Source organism: Pteropus vampyrus, unplaced genomic scaffold (genome assembly GCF_000151845.1).
Source record: "Pteropus vampyrus isolate Shadow unplaced genomic scaffold, Pvam_2.0 Scaffold23, whole genome shotgun sequence".
Classification (NCBI taxonomy): domain Eukaryota; kingdom Metazoa; phylum Chordata; class Mammalia; order Chiroptera; family Pteropodidae; genus Pteropus; species Pteropus vampyrus.
In genome coordinates this window covers 11,425,847-11,438,763 of record NW_011888804.1, presented here as the reverse complement: position 1 = coordinate 11,438,763, position 12,917 = coordinate 11,425,847, and the positions used below count along the sequence as shown (strand labels likewise).

The window sequence follows — 12,917 nt, the reverse complement described above, 5'->3', positions numbered from 1 at the left end:
CTGGCTACTTCCTGAGATTCGGATGAGATAAAAGAGGCAAGTTTGCTGCGGCAGTTATCAGCAGTAACTGTCAGGTGCCAGTTGTTGCACTGTCATAAGAGGCCATGAGCGTCGTTATCTGCCAAAGCAAAGCCCCCTTGAAGGGTAGCCTAAGCCTGTCAGGAATGTAGCAGCGCTGTGTCTTCATGGCCAGGAAGTGTGAGTACCTCAGCACTGAGGCAGGGGGGATCTGCCCAGGCTCCATCGTTTGGTGTCACTGGATTGCTGGCAGGTGCACTCTTAGGCAGGACGCTCACCACAGGCTTACTGAGACATTTCCTGTGGCTCTTGGCAGGTTTGCATTTATTTATTTGTGCCGTAATGTGGTAACTTTCCTCATAGGAGTTTATGACCCGTGCCTCCAGGTCAGATCTTTGAGCTGTCAGGAGCAGATAATCAGGTTACTGAGAGGACGTGATCTCTGGAGTAACTGCCCATAGAGCTGCAGCCTTTCAGAAGGTTTGTGTTTGAATAGGAAACCCCAGAGGGCACTATTCTGGGCAACTGTAGTGAAGGGCCAGACAATCATTTTGATGGCGAAACTGAGGAAGTCTCCAGTGAAAGGCCAGTCTCCTGCCCTGGTCCCCAGCCCCAACACCTGCCCCTCGTCCATGAGCCACAGTCCACATACTTGGTGTCAGACCTGACATTCTGTAAATGGAGTAAGGAACAGCAAACTTTGTAAAACTGTACAAATAGGAATAACATTAGTATTGTTCTGTAGAACCTGGTACCCAAGAGCTGGTGGTTTGGCCTCAGTAAGTTGAAGATGGCATGAAATCAGCAATGAAACATAAAATGAGGTGTTTGGGAAGTGCTCTCTTTTTCAGTTTGTGGCACTTTAATAAAGTACGCATTTCCCAAATTTAATGGTGGAGTTTTATCTTCAAAAGGGTTCTTGCAAATAAGGGTAAAGGCTACCTACTAGCTGAATTGTGTTATCACATAACCAAATATTCTGAATGATATGTTACTTTTGTAGTCACAAATAATTTAAATGTGGAATTAAGGTGCCACTTAAAAGTCAAGGTGGTTCTCAGCTCCTAATGTCTCCTAATGAAGATGGTGGCTGTTGATGTCTTCAGGATACAGAGTTCCTAATCTTTGTAAATCTTAGCTTAGAGTTCCTAATAAGGGAGATCAGGATGAATCCTAACTCTTCTTAACTTAGAACTCATACTCCCCAGTGCCCCGAGAGCTTGTGGAACTGTGGGACCATCTTCTTGTGCCTGTGGTTCTTCTAGGTGAGGGTAGGGCGGCTCAAATTTTTGCCACTGCAGTAGCATCAATCTGCAGGTGGTGGGTAGGATGAGTTTGGGAATGGATGAAAGGGCTAGTCATTGACACCGGCCAGGTCTTGGGACATGGACCCCCAGCACGCTGTGTTTGCTTCAGAGGCTGGTGCTGCCCAAGATTTGGAGGTCATGTGGCACCTCAGGCTTCCTCCACCCTCCTCTGTATTCTCCTGAGAAGATCACAGTATGTGTTGGTTATATATTTTTCTTCTTTTCCTTCAGAATATTGACATTACAAACTTTAGCAGCAGCTGGAACGATGGGCTAGCCTTCTGTGCTCTCCTGCATACTTACCTTCCAGCCCACATTCCATATCAGGAACTGAACAGCCAAGATAAGGTAAGGCAGGTTACAAAACAGCCTGGCTCCTGGCAGGGGTGAGAAATAGAGGCAGAGCCTTCCATTGATGTGGACCACACTATTGGTGTTTCATACACTACATTGTTGGCTCACAATGGCCCCTGTTCTGACTTTGTCTTATTTTGGGTCTGGATTATCTGTGCTGAGCCAGCCAGTCCCTGACCCACCTTGTGTGGGATGTTTGCCTGGTCCAGAATTCCCCAGGTAATGACATTCTCAGTGGAGCCATTGGTCCTTCTTGGTGACAACATTTAGGATCAAGGGCTTCACCAAGAATGGACCATAGAGAGCTGCTCAAGACATGAGTGGTGTGGCAGCACCAACCACAGCCTCCTGCCACCTCCTGGCCCAGGACTGGCTAAAAGCATAACTCCGTGCAGTCCAGGCTATGGTCTGACATTACATTTAGGGAGCTGCTCAAGGACAGGGCCCCTGGCCAGGGCACTGGGAGAGGACCCAGGCCCGAACCCTCCTCTGGTTCTCTGTGTACCTCCACATCAGCCGCCTCTTGCCCTTCAGACAGCCTTCAAAGGTTCCCACAGGGAGAAAACTCACTTGACAGGTATTTATTAGATTTCGGGGTCCATGTCCAGGCATCTCAGGGCTAATGTGTCAGAAGTGACCCTTTTCTGTAATGAAGAAGGAATGGATGTTTGGGGATTGTTCTACAGTTAGTTACAAGCAGAGCAGGCCGGGCCTTGCAATGGGGCGGTGAGTATGTGGCCAGGCCCTTGGTGTTAGGTAGGAGATCGGAGGGCTCTTGGGTAGTTTGCTTTAGCGCCAAGTGGAAGTGGGCATCCATCTTTCCCAGCAGCTTGTATAGTCCAGGTTGCTTTTCTCTGGTCTTGCTTGTCCACTCCAGTCACACAGTTTCTCTTACAGAGAAGGAACTTCACCCTGGCCTTCCAGGCAGCTGAGAGTGTCGGCATCAAATCCACACTGGTAAGCCCCCCTCTTCCCTTAGGAGTCACTGGCAGGGCCTTACTTTTTATTAGGAACCACTCGCTTCTTACTAAGGGAGGTCCCCAGATGGTGTGGCAGTGTGATAACAACGAGGCGATGCAGGCCCTGCGCCAGAGAAGCAAGCGCCCAGTTAGGTGAGGGAGCAGACAGGATTTCACCTCTGCCCTATGGGCGCTTTATGCCTCACAGGAAGTGTCCCAAGGAAGTTCCCTGAATTGGGTGGAGTAGTCTTGACCTCAGCCCTGGAGACCTTGAGCCACATTCTTCCTTAGAGTCACCTTCTTCCTTAACTGAACCCTTGGAGTCAGAAGGAAAATGGTAGCAAGTTTATAAATGTCAGTGTCAGATGCACGTTCCAGCAGTTTGTATGAATTTGTCAAACTAGAGGGAGAGGGTAGAGCGAGTGCGGAGTCTCGGAGGGCAGCTTTACAGGCTGAACAAGTGGCTCCTGCTCTTCACAAGGGTCATGAGAAACTGCTGCTCGCAGTACAAGAAATGAGTTGTCAAAAACCTGCGTGTTTCAGGGTCTTGTTTAGGGCTCTGCTCAGCGCCTGCAGCAGCTCATGTTCTGTTAGGCTTTTGCTCTGTCACCAGTTCTGATTGCTGGGAGATAATACTATATCCAAATGCAAAGCCAATCCTTTCACACCTGGGGACACTGTCATTAAATAAACTGTATACTGAGGTATTTTTAGGATCATCAGTGCACAGCTTGGGGATTTCCACAGAGTAAAGAACCCATGGGGCCAGGTCAGAGACCCCAGGATCTCCCTTGGGGCCCCCCAGTGCCACTTCCCTATCACCCTTACTTGTAACAACTGATAGTTTTGAAGAAATGTTTACATTCATATTTATACTATAAGAGTGTCCATGTAGCGTTATATAAATGTTTCTTCTGAATTCATAGAAATATATTTTTTAGGGTAGCTTCTATTCAGTTTTATGTAGAGAAAGAAAAGTTGTAGTTATTGAAATATTTTTCATTATCTGAATATTTTAGATCACATGTAAAGTTCTAACATAAAAAGTGGGCAGTTTCTGCACCCTAAAAAATTTTTAGTCAGGATTTTTATTGAACAAACGTTATCTTTTCTCTATACTGAGTTAGCAGTGGGTGTCCCTTCCCATCCTGCGGGCGCTGGTGCATCCCTGCCCCCAGGAACCTCTCAGAGTGGTGCTCTTCAGACCAGCTCCCTCAGAAAGTCACAGATCTTCAGCAACAGTGGGTCTCTTTTGAAGGCCTCTGGTCATACATCAACCTCCAGGGTTTCCCACGTTCGTCCTCCTGCATCAGTTAACATCTTACACGTTACTGGTATTCTGCAGCGTACAGTTAGAAAACAGTATCAGTGATGATTTCAGATGATCGCCATAGTGAAGGGTATTAGAATGTTGAGTTCTGGGAGCCTCCAGCATGTAGGCTCTCCCAGAATGGTAACTGGGGTGAGAAGCAGTCTCAGAAGTGACCATAGGGAGAGTTTAAGAAGAAAGGCAGGTAGAGGAGGAAGTCCCAGTGGTAGATGAAACCCTCCCAGCCTTGCGGGGCAACAGGGTGACCCTGGTATGGGACTTGAGCAGGGGCAGGCGGCTCAGAGGTGACGCTGACACCTAGGGAGGAGGTGCTTCCTGGGGCACTTGGTAGAGTTGAGCAGGTGTCTTGGTCAGGCCTTTGACGTTTTTGATCGGGCTTAGACCAGAAAAGTCCTTCAGGGCCCCTCTCCAGCCCCAGGAGCCCTATTGCTGCGGCCAGGAGGCTATTGGGTGAGGTGACATGGAATTCTAACCAGGCCTCTTCCTTCTCTGCCAGGACATTAATGAAATGGTGCGAACTGAACGGCCTGATTGGCAAAACGTGATGCTGTACGTGACGGCAATCTACAAGTACTTTGAAACCTGAGCACACCTGGAGGACCCTCCACATTTACCAGGCGACACCAACACCATTAGCTACGCGCCCCGTAAAACTTTCAGTAACTCTCTAGGCTGCCCCTAAGCGTTGGAGCCTTCAGCCCAGGGCCTCTGAGTTGTGAGAACTCGGACCTGTGTAGCCCACAGCACAGACCAGGCTCCTCCCACATGACCTATCCAGAAGAGGTCAGCATGGGCTCAACACACATCACACACGCTGGTTTGCTGCTGGAGTTTTTCTTCTGAAGAGAATATTGAACTTTGTTAGTGCTGTGGGGTAGTAAAAAAAAAGTCTCACACACAGCTAAACTTGGGAAAGGGGATTAAATTATGTGGGCAGCTCACAGGGGTTAGTGAAAGCTTTTAGCCATGGCACTCCTTGACTGCGCGCCAGTGCACGTTCCGTTACCGTGTGAACCATTAGGGGACTCAGTGCCTGACAGAGATTTCTACATCTGGTACCAGGCAGTTGGGCCTCAGCCCTTTCTGTGGGCTTTATTTAAAGGAGTGTGTCACTATAGCAGTGGGACAGCCACTCCTTCCATGTGACAGGGCTTCCTAGCCAACACAATTTAGATGTTTTCAGCTTGAGCTAACAGGTGATGAAGACTTGGCATTCCTGGCTCTCTGCTGTCCTTGAACAGTTTGCGAGGCTGGGCCTCTGTCATCAGGCCCCTCGCCACTGCTCTGCTAACCTGTCCTCCACCCTTGAAGGGGCTTGTTAACCCAGCTCTGACTTCAGGTTTTTGGACAACAGAATTGGTCATTAGAAATTCTCTAGTTTAAAGAATAAAAATTTTTTTTTCCCCATGAACAATGTTGGGGGAAAAAATAGCTCTTGTTGTAATAGTACTAAAGTTCAATTGTTTTAGTAAGCGTAGAGATACAACACAAAACCTGAACATTAGCATGGTGAAAGCCAGGCATGAAGTTGGCAGTAGCAGGAGAAACAGCTAAACTTGAGGGAGCCCATACAGTATAATTTAAAGTCACTCTGAGTCACTCGGATATAATCCTCCTAGGCAAGAATTTAAGGAAGTGCCTTAACGTTCCTTGCAAGGGCAGCCACCATACAGAGGATCGCAGAGGCTGCCGCAACCCGGTAATGGAGTTGGTCCCCTGCTGTGCAGCCTCTCCACGTTCAGAGCAACAAGCAGCTGTGCCACAACCCCCTGCACAGTTTGAACCCAACAAAGCCTTATTACAAGGTGTTCTGTTGAGGTGACTCTCAGACTGGGACTCAGCCCTGCTTGGAAACAGGGAGCCCACATCCCGTGTTGGTTTAAACAACGTCAAGACCTGTTGCTTCCAAAACACAACTATGTTTGACGCCTGCAAAGTAGCGTGAGGAAGAGCTGCTACCACTGGAAGCAGAATCGCTGCCCCGACCACAAGGAGGGGACTCACAGAAGGCTGCCAGCCAGCGCGTGGGCTGAGGGTGCTGCATTCAAGCATGATGTTCTAGACTAGGAGTTTGACATGTCTATAGCCTGGAAAAGAATGTGATTATTATGAACGGGCTGTGCAGCGTGCTGACCCACGGTCACCAAGTGGCTGGTAAATGCCCATCTGCCTTGGCTAGAAGTCCTAACCTGGCAGCTCCAGCTGCTGCTCCAACTGGAGGCTTTTTGTGAAATGCCCGACTCCAGCTAAGGAAGGAGAGGCTGGTGAGCAGAGCCTATCCTCTTGAGTGCACAAGAAGACTCCAGTAGATGCCTGTCCCCATCCTCACAGCCCTGGTTCTTTCATTTCGATTGCTCTGTTGACAGGTTCCTGTGCTGTCACCTGAGGGACTGTTAACAGTCTTTACTGTCTCTCCACTTGGTTCTTTGAGTCCTCCTTTTGTTCCCATTTGCCCTCACAAATCTGTCTGGACTCAGTGTGTCTAATCTGCAGTCATGTTTTTGTTTATTTATTACGTGGGGGGCACTGTCTTGTCCTATGAGGGAGAAGACATCTTGGGTCTGCAGTTCACACCTTTCTAGCTGAGTGGGCCAGCCCTGGGGGCGGGGGTTGCAGGGAATGTCACTGGCGTCTTTTGGAGGAATAGAGCCGCTGCTGGTGGGCTGTGTCTGTGTGGCTGGCATTACCCAGCATTGTGCCCTGGGATTGGTGATGGGTTAGAGGGTGGCTGCAGGGAAGTCCTGGCCCAGGCCTAACCTGTCTGGGGACCCACCTCATTTGCACGTGGGTCCACAGGTGAGAAGATTCCAGAAGCGTGAGTTTTTACTTTTTCTAATAGGATCCTTATAACACTTGGCTTTATGAAATGATTCTAGATGGTTAACACATACCTAAAAGTGATACTCTGAGGTGCTTTTAGTCCAGTGACATTTGATGCGAAGCCTCCAGGAAGTCATTTTGCCTCTTCCCTTCAAGCACAAACTTTACTGCAAAAGGGCCAGTTATGTTTCTCATTCTCTTGCCCACGGGCTTCTGCTGATACTTTTTTATTTTGTTCTATTAAATATTCTTGAATGTATTAAAATTGCTGAAACATCAGGTTTGGGCTTTCCTAGTTCATGACTCTCTGCTGCCCTTCTGACCTTGTGTGGACAGGACCCTGGCCACTTTCTGGGACTGGCTGTGGCCAGGAGGGCACCCGAAACCAACCTCCATCCCCTTGGGCTCTGGGGGGAGTGCCTGACAGGGTTGGGAGTGGTCCCACCCTGGGCTTCAGCCACAGCCACGGCCTTGGCCAGATGCCTGGGCCTGAGATGGGGGATGGCTCAGGTGAGCCCAGAGGTTCTGCAGCAGGTGCTGACGCCGCGGCAGCACTGTCCGAGCTGCCCTACAAGGCTGGCAGGCCTGGCGTTCTCCAGCTGTAGCCCAGACACGTGCTGTTCTGGAGAGGGGGCAGTGCCTTGAGGTTTTTTGGTTTCTTAAGAAATGTATCTTGGAGATAATTTTCAGAATATACAAAATTATAGAGAAACCAAAAAGAATTATAATTGTACCACTCAGAGGCAGCCAACCAGTCAAGCGTTTTTCTGCTATGCGTCTTGTGTGGAATGATTATGAATCTATGAGCACAGCCTGGAACAGGACTGCATCTTGTCACGTTGCACATATCACATGTCACATGCAGAGGAGCCTTTGTGGATGCCTCCTACTTCACACTGGGTGACCTGGGGCACCCTTCCTGGGCCTGCAAACCCCCTCTCCATTGTCAGGGGTCCATCCAGTAAGTGACTTGCTCCCAGAAGTCCCAGGGCCCAGCACCTGAGTTGAGGTGTGTCCTGTGAGTGCTCTCAAGCCCCCCAAATGGTGCTGATGGCTGCAGGCACTTATTATGGCCTGACTTACAATGCTCAGCGCCCCAGACCTTAGGTGGCAGGGATAGGCATAGGAAGGACTGATCTAGGACCACATGTGGCTCCTGCTTCTCCCCACTCACCGGCGCAGGGCCTGGGGATATTCAGGTACTGAGCTCATGTCTTCTGCTGTAGTGTGTGGAGGTCATTCTGCTGTGGTCAGTGATAGGCCGCTGAGATGGGTGTGTTGGGCCCTGCACGCAGTGGACACTGATCACAGTGGTAGGTGGGGTGACGTCTCCCTGGAGCCCTGGGCAGTGAGGGCAGCACTGGGTATCTTAGCTGATGCCCCTCAGGTAGGGGTGCCCTCCCCAAAACATCTGCCTGTCGTGCTAGGTGTCTCAGGAGCAGACGATGAGGAGGTCCTATTGTAGTGTGACTTCCTGACCTCTAAACTAGTAGAGCTTGTGGGGGCTCCTCCGCCCACTTGGACCTCTGGTGATGGGACAGCTGGCTCCCAGTGGGGCCAGCCCAAGGGCTCTACTTTCTTTAACTGGCACTTGCTCTTTCTGTCCCAGGATAGCAACTGTGGGAAGGGTATCATTTCTGCCTTAGGGAAGGTTCTAGAACCTTTCAGGGCCACAGCTTTGATGGATGGGAGCAGGAAAACAGGTTTCTCGGGGAGGGGAGAAAGCCAGAAAGGATCTCACACCCCTCCATCCACAGTGACTTGGGACTGGTGTCCAGAGCATACCCTAATGGCACAGTGGCTAGCTCTCCGGTTCCACCATTACAGGGCCTCACTGCCCACAGCCGTGGGTTGGCCTGGGTTCTGTCCGAGGTTGTCTCTAAAGTGGGGGACAAGGACTGACAGGGGCCTTGTGTTTGCAGGCACCATGCTTTTTGCATCAGGTGGTTGAGGGGTGGATTCCAGTCAGGATCCCAAGTTGCTGGGAAAGCTCTGGTTTGAGCTCTGATCCTGGCAGGTCAGGACTTTGCTGGGCTGCAGCTGTGCAGGATGCAGGGTGGGGCTTGGGAGGATGGGCCTCCACGCTCCCTGGGCAGGGCCCTGCCTGCTGAACGCCTGGGTTGCATGCTGGATGTGAGAGAAGGGCCCGGAGCTGGGGTGACCATGAGAATGGGTCAAGGGTGGAGAGCGACCTGACCCGTGCCAGGCTCTGAGCAAAGGAAGACCCCAGGACCCCCTGGAGGATGTCTCCAGTATCTAGTGTGTGTGTGAGTCTGAGTTCCAAGGAGGATGTCTGCGGTCCTAAGAGGAGGCAGAACCGGAAGGGCCAGGGAAGAGCCCAAGACAGGCATTTCACCAGCACCCATCAGGCAGGAAGCGGGTTGCTCTGAGCAGGAGTCTGGACACCTGGGTCATCACCCCACCTCACCCCAGCCCCACCAGGTCTGCCACCAATACTCGTTACAGGTTGAGGCTGTTCCCACTTCTGCAATATGGTGACCCCAAGAAGCAGCCCCATCCTGGACCCAGCTACCAGGTACCCTGCTCTGTAAAGTGGGGTAGGGTGGTACAGGGAGAGTGGGGAAGGGGTGAGCGGTTTGATATTCTGGCGGTTGCTGCCCAGTGCCTGGGCTGGCTTAGGACCATCCTTAGCGTAGTGAGGGACAAGCCCTGGCATGCATAGGGCTGTCCCTGCCCACCGTATAGCCCAGGATGAGGCCCCATCCCCATGTGGGCCTGTTTCCATATCTAAACAAATACACCCAGATCAGCTCAGAGACACGGGGTTCCTCGCAGGGTTGCTATTTGATCCCCAGAAGCCAACGTGGGCTGAAGCATCCTCGAGGGGGCTGGACTAGAGGATAGGGTCCTCCCTGCTGATGCTGTGGCTATGGGTGGCCAGGGAGCTTCCTCAGGCATGTTTCTGCCTCCTCTGGGCTGCCTTAGTCTTAGTATAACTTGAAGCCCTGTGAGATTTCCCCACTTTCTCAATTCCAGAACCCCAGGAAGTGTGCAGTGTCCCTCCCCTTTGGAGAAGTAGGTGTGTACCTCAGGGTGGCCTGGTCGGTTCCCAAGGATGTAGCCTCAGCACTCACTGGTACTTCGTCCTGGGTCTGGCACTTTCTCCCTGATGTTGCCCAGCTGGCTCCACAGAAAACAATCAGGAGCCAGAGGCTGTCCAGGTGCATCCTGGACAGGAACAAAGAGCTGGCGGAGTGGGGAGGGGGTGGAGAGTCTGAGAATGGAATTCTGGAGCACGAGAGCCCAGCTGGTCCCACTGCCTGGTCTGAGGAGCCCAGGCCTGGATGGAAGGAAGGGCGGGTGCCCACAGCCTTCAAAGCCTGGCCTGGAGATGGATAGGGTAGCCAAGACTCAGAGGTAGAAAATGGGGCCTGCCAAGGGCATCCCCGTGCCCACCAAGGAGCAGTAGGCCTGTGTCCCTACCCTCAGAGCTCCCTGGAGGGCTGGCCCAGGTGCAGGTTCCTGCACAGGAGCCTCCTTCAGCCTCTCAAGGCTCAGGAGGGCACAGAGCTGGAGAGAGCGCAGCAAGGCCAAAAACAAGGAAGTGCCTTTAGGCTCCTGGTGCCAGGGCGCAGGCCCCTTGAGATGTGAGGAATGTGGCAGCACTGTCTCCCAGGAGAGCCTGGAGGTGATGACATGGATCAATCATGAGCATGTCCGCTCCACCGGGGAGGCAGAGTTTGTGAATAGCCCTGTCATGTTCCTGCTTCCTGTCGTTGCTGAATTGGAGGGTCCTCGGCATGTGCTGTCGCTGTGCAATGGCTGCACTGGAGACCTGGACAAAAGCATATGACAGATGATACAGGACCATTGGAGCAGCTCCCTTCACTCAGGTCCCCAGCCTTCCTCTACAGGCTCTGCTGTAGAGGAAGGCTGGGGACCTGAGGGCCTAGGGCGCTGGCTCTGGGGCTGGAGCTGAGTCAGGCCTTGCTTGACCACCCCTGGCTTGAGGACACAGCTACCCCAAGCCTGTGGTACCCACACTGAGGTGGGGGGGGGCTGCCCACTGGGCTCCATGGGTGAACTCTGAGGACCAGCTGCAGAAATGGAGCCTTCCATTTCTGGGCATGGAGCATGGCCAGGAGGTCTGGGCAGGAAGGATGCTGGGCCGCAGAATGGAAATGGCAGGTGAGAGAATCATTGGGGCCCATGCTGAGGGGTAGGGGACAAGAGTGACCCCTGCAATTGGCTGAATGTTGATCTCTGCCCCCATGAACCCCTGTAGTCCCTCCTGGGTCCCAGGTGACTCTCAAGACAAGTTGTGTCTTGCCTTTTTGTTGAGTAAGGACTTGAATGAATATGAATCCAACAAGTGTGGGCAGGAGGATTTTGTACCCCCCATAGAAGTTTACCCTGTGTAATGGCCCAGAAACAAGGGCGGAGAGCTGAAGGCCTGGGGGTGGGTCCCCTGGCTGGGTAGTGCCCCGAGCTGGTACCTCATGGTCTGACTCTGGCTCAGCTCTGGAGGTAGCAGGGCAGAAACAAGATCGTCCCATTTTATAGGTGAGGCAAGGACCATGGGAAAGCCAAGGAACCAGGGCAGTGTTCCTCCCTGGTGTGGAAGCTCCTTCACTAGACAAGCAAGAGCCTGGAAGGATGGGGATAGGCTCCTTCGGTTCCTCAGTCCCCCTTAATGGAATTGAGGGGGATGGCTTAGCCAGCTGGGGTTCCACAAAGGCTTGGACTGGGGAGGAGTGGAGGTGAGGTTGGAACAGGGCCAGGTTTGAGATTGGAAAGGCATCCGGGACTGGGATGTTCTCAATTTGAAGGTTGTCAAGCGTACTTTGCCCCATGAGGTCTTGAGTTTTTCTCCAGTTGCATGGGAGCCCTGACTCCTCCCAGCTTGCCCTCCTCAGCACCCCTTGGCCTTGGAGGCTCCACTGGACATTAAGGGAGAGGGGGACGAGGGGAGCCAAGCTGGCCAAATGGTGATGGGAGCCCAGGCTAAATTTAGCCCTTGACCCAAGGAGGTGATCAAGGCTGAGTCAGGGCGAGCGATGGGCTCAGTCACAGGCTCTGGCTTCTCAGATGTGTTGGCCAAGTGCCTGCACTCCCACTTCCCCCTGCCAGCTCCTATGGCCAGCAGTGCAGGAGACACTGTGCTCCCGCCTCAAGGCTGGGGTCCAGCGAGGACCTGGGTAAGCCCCTCTGCCCTGGGCCTCTCACAGAAATGCTGCCGGCCCCAGGAGGTTCAAGAATGCAAGGGTCCCCACAAAGCTCTCTGGCTGTCTATTAGGCTCAGAACTGAGGTTACTTCAAGTCTGTCCAGATGCAAGGGTCAAAGGCAGATCCCTTTGTATGGCTGAGCTGGGGCTGGATGTGAGGTTGGTCCAAATTTAAAGTCTCCAGAACATGGGCCTGAGGTGTGGGGGGCGGGGGCTGCGGCAGTGAATGACTCCTGGCCCAAGGGTCTGAGATGCCAGATTAGTCTGTGGTGCAGAAACTGACTCCCCCTCCCTTTGCCAAAAAAATGGGGCATGGGGTACAGGACCTGACTGGGTACCAGAGGCTTTTAGAATGGGAGGGGCCCTGGGCCAGAATGTGGGCTGTAAGAAGCTGAGGAGTCATTGTAAATTGGGACCAGCTTCTTAGAGGCATCCTCATCCCCCCACAGCCCAAAGCAAGACTCTGGGAGCGAGGAGAAGGCTGAGGACCAGGCAGGGCAAGGTCCCCTGAGTGCCCCGAGTTGTGGTAATGTAGCTGGGGAGCCATGGGAGAAGTTTCAGAGGAGTGGGCACTTTCTGAGTCACAGCTGGATATTGGGGAGGGGATGACACAGGGGCACTGACCTAAACCAGCACCTACGATAAGAGACAGAATTTCATGGGGACCAGAGGGGTAGGGGCAGCCCTGGGGGCTTCTCGGAGGGCAGAGGAGTTTGTAGGCCCAGGCCCGGCAGACTTCACTGGGTGGGGTGGGGGCCTCCGGGGCCAGAGATTCGTCGAAGGGGAGGGGATGTGGTGCAGGAGGAAGTGGCAGAACCGACGTAGCCTGGGAGAGCAAGTCGGGGCTGCGGGCGGGGGCTGCAGTGCGGCCCAGGCCCTACTAGGGGAATCGCCGGGCTCTCGGGCCGGCTCCTCTGGTTCCCTGCGGCCTCTCGGGATCACG

At 52.8% G+C, this 12,917-nt stretch overlaps 1 protein-coding gene across 7 annotated transcripts in view; it reads left to right on the top strand.

Moving 5' to 3' along the window:
• Positions 1–7,067, top strand: part of SPECC1L (sperm antigen with calponin homology and coiled-coil domains 1 like) — a 121,830-nt gene extending 114,763 nt beyond the window's left edge. For 4 of the 7 annotated variants that reach the window (XM_023528313.1, XM_011356016.2, XM_011356017.2 and 1 more), the window contains 3 exons: positions 1,557–1,673; positions 2,577–2,636; positions 4,465–4,875. In XM_023528313.1, the coding sequence (XP_023384081.1) occupies positions 1,557–1,673; positions 2,577–2,636; positions 4,465–4,554 (267 nt within the window). In that variant the 3' untranslated portion in view covers positions 4,555–4,875. Of the gene's footprint in view, positions 1–1,556; positions 1,674–2,576; positions 2,637–4,464 lie in introns of all 7 variants that reach the window. The other 3 variants (XM_011356015.2, XM_023528314.1, XM_023528316.1) reach the window with 1 other exon arrangement.
• The last annotated feature ends 5,850 nt before the right edge of the window (positions 7,068–12,917 follow it).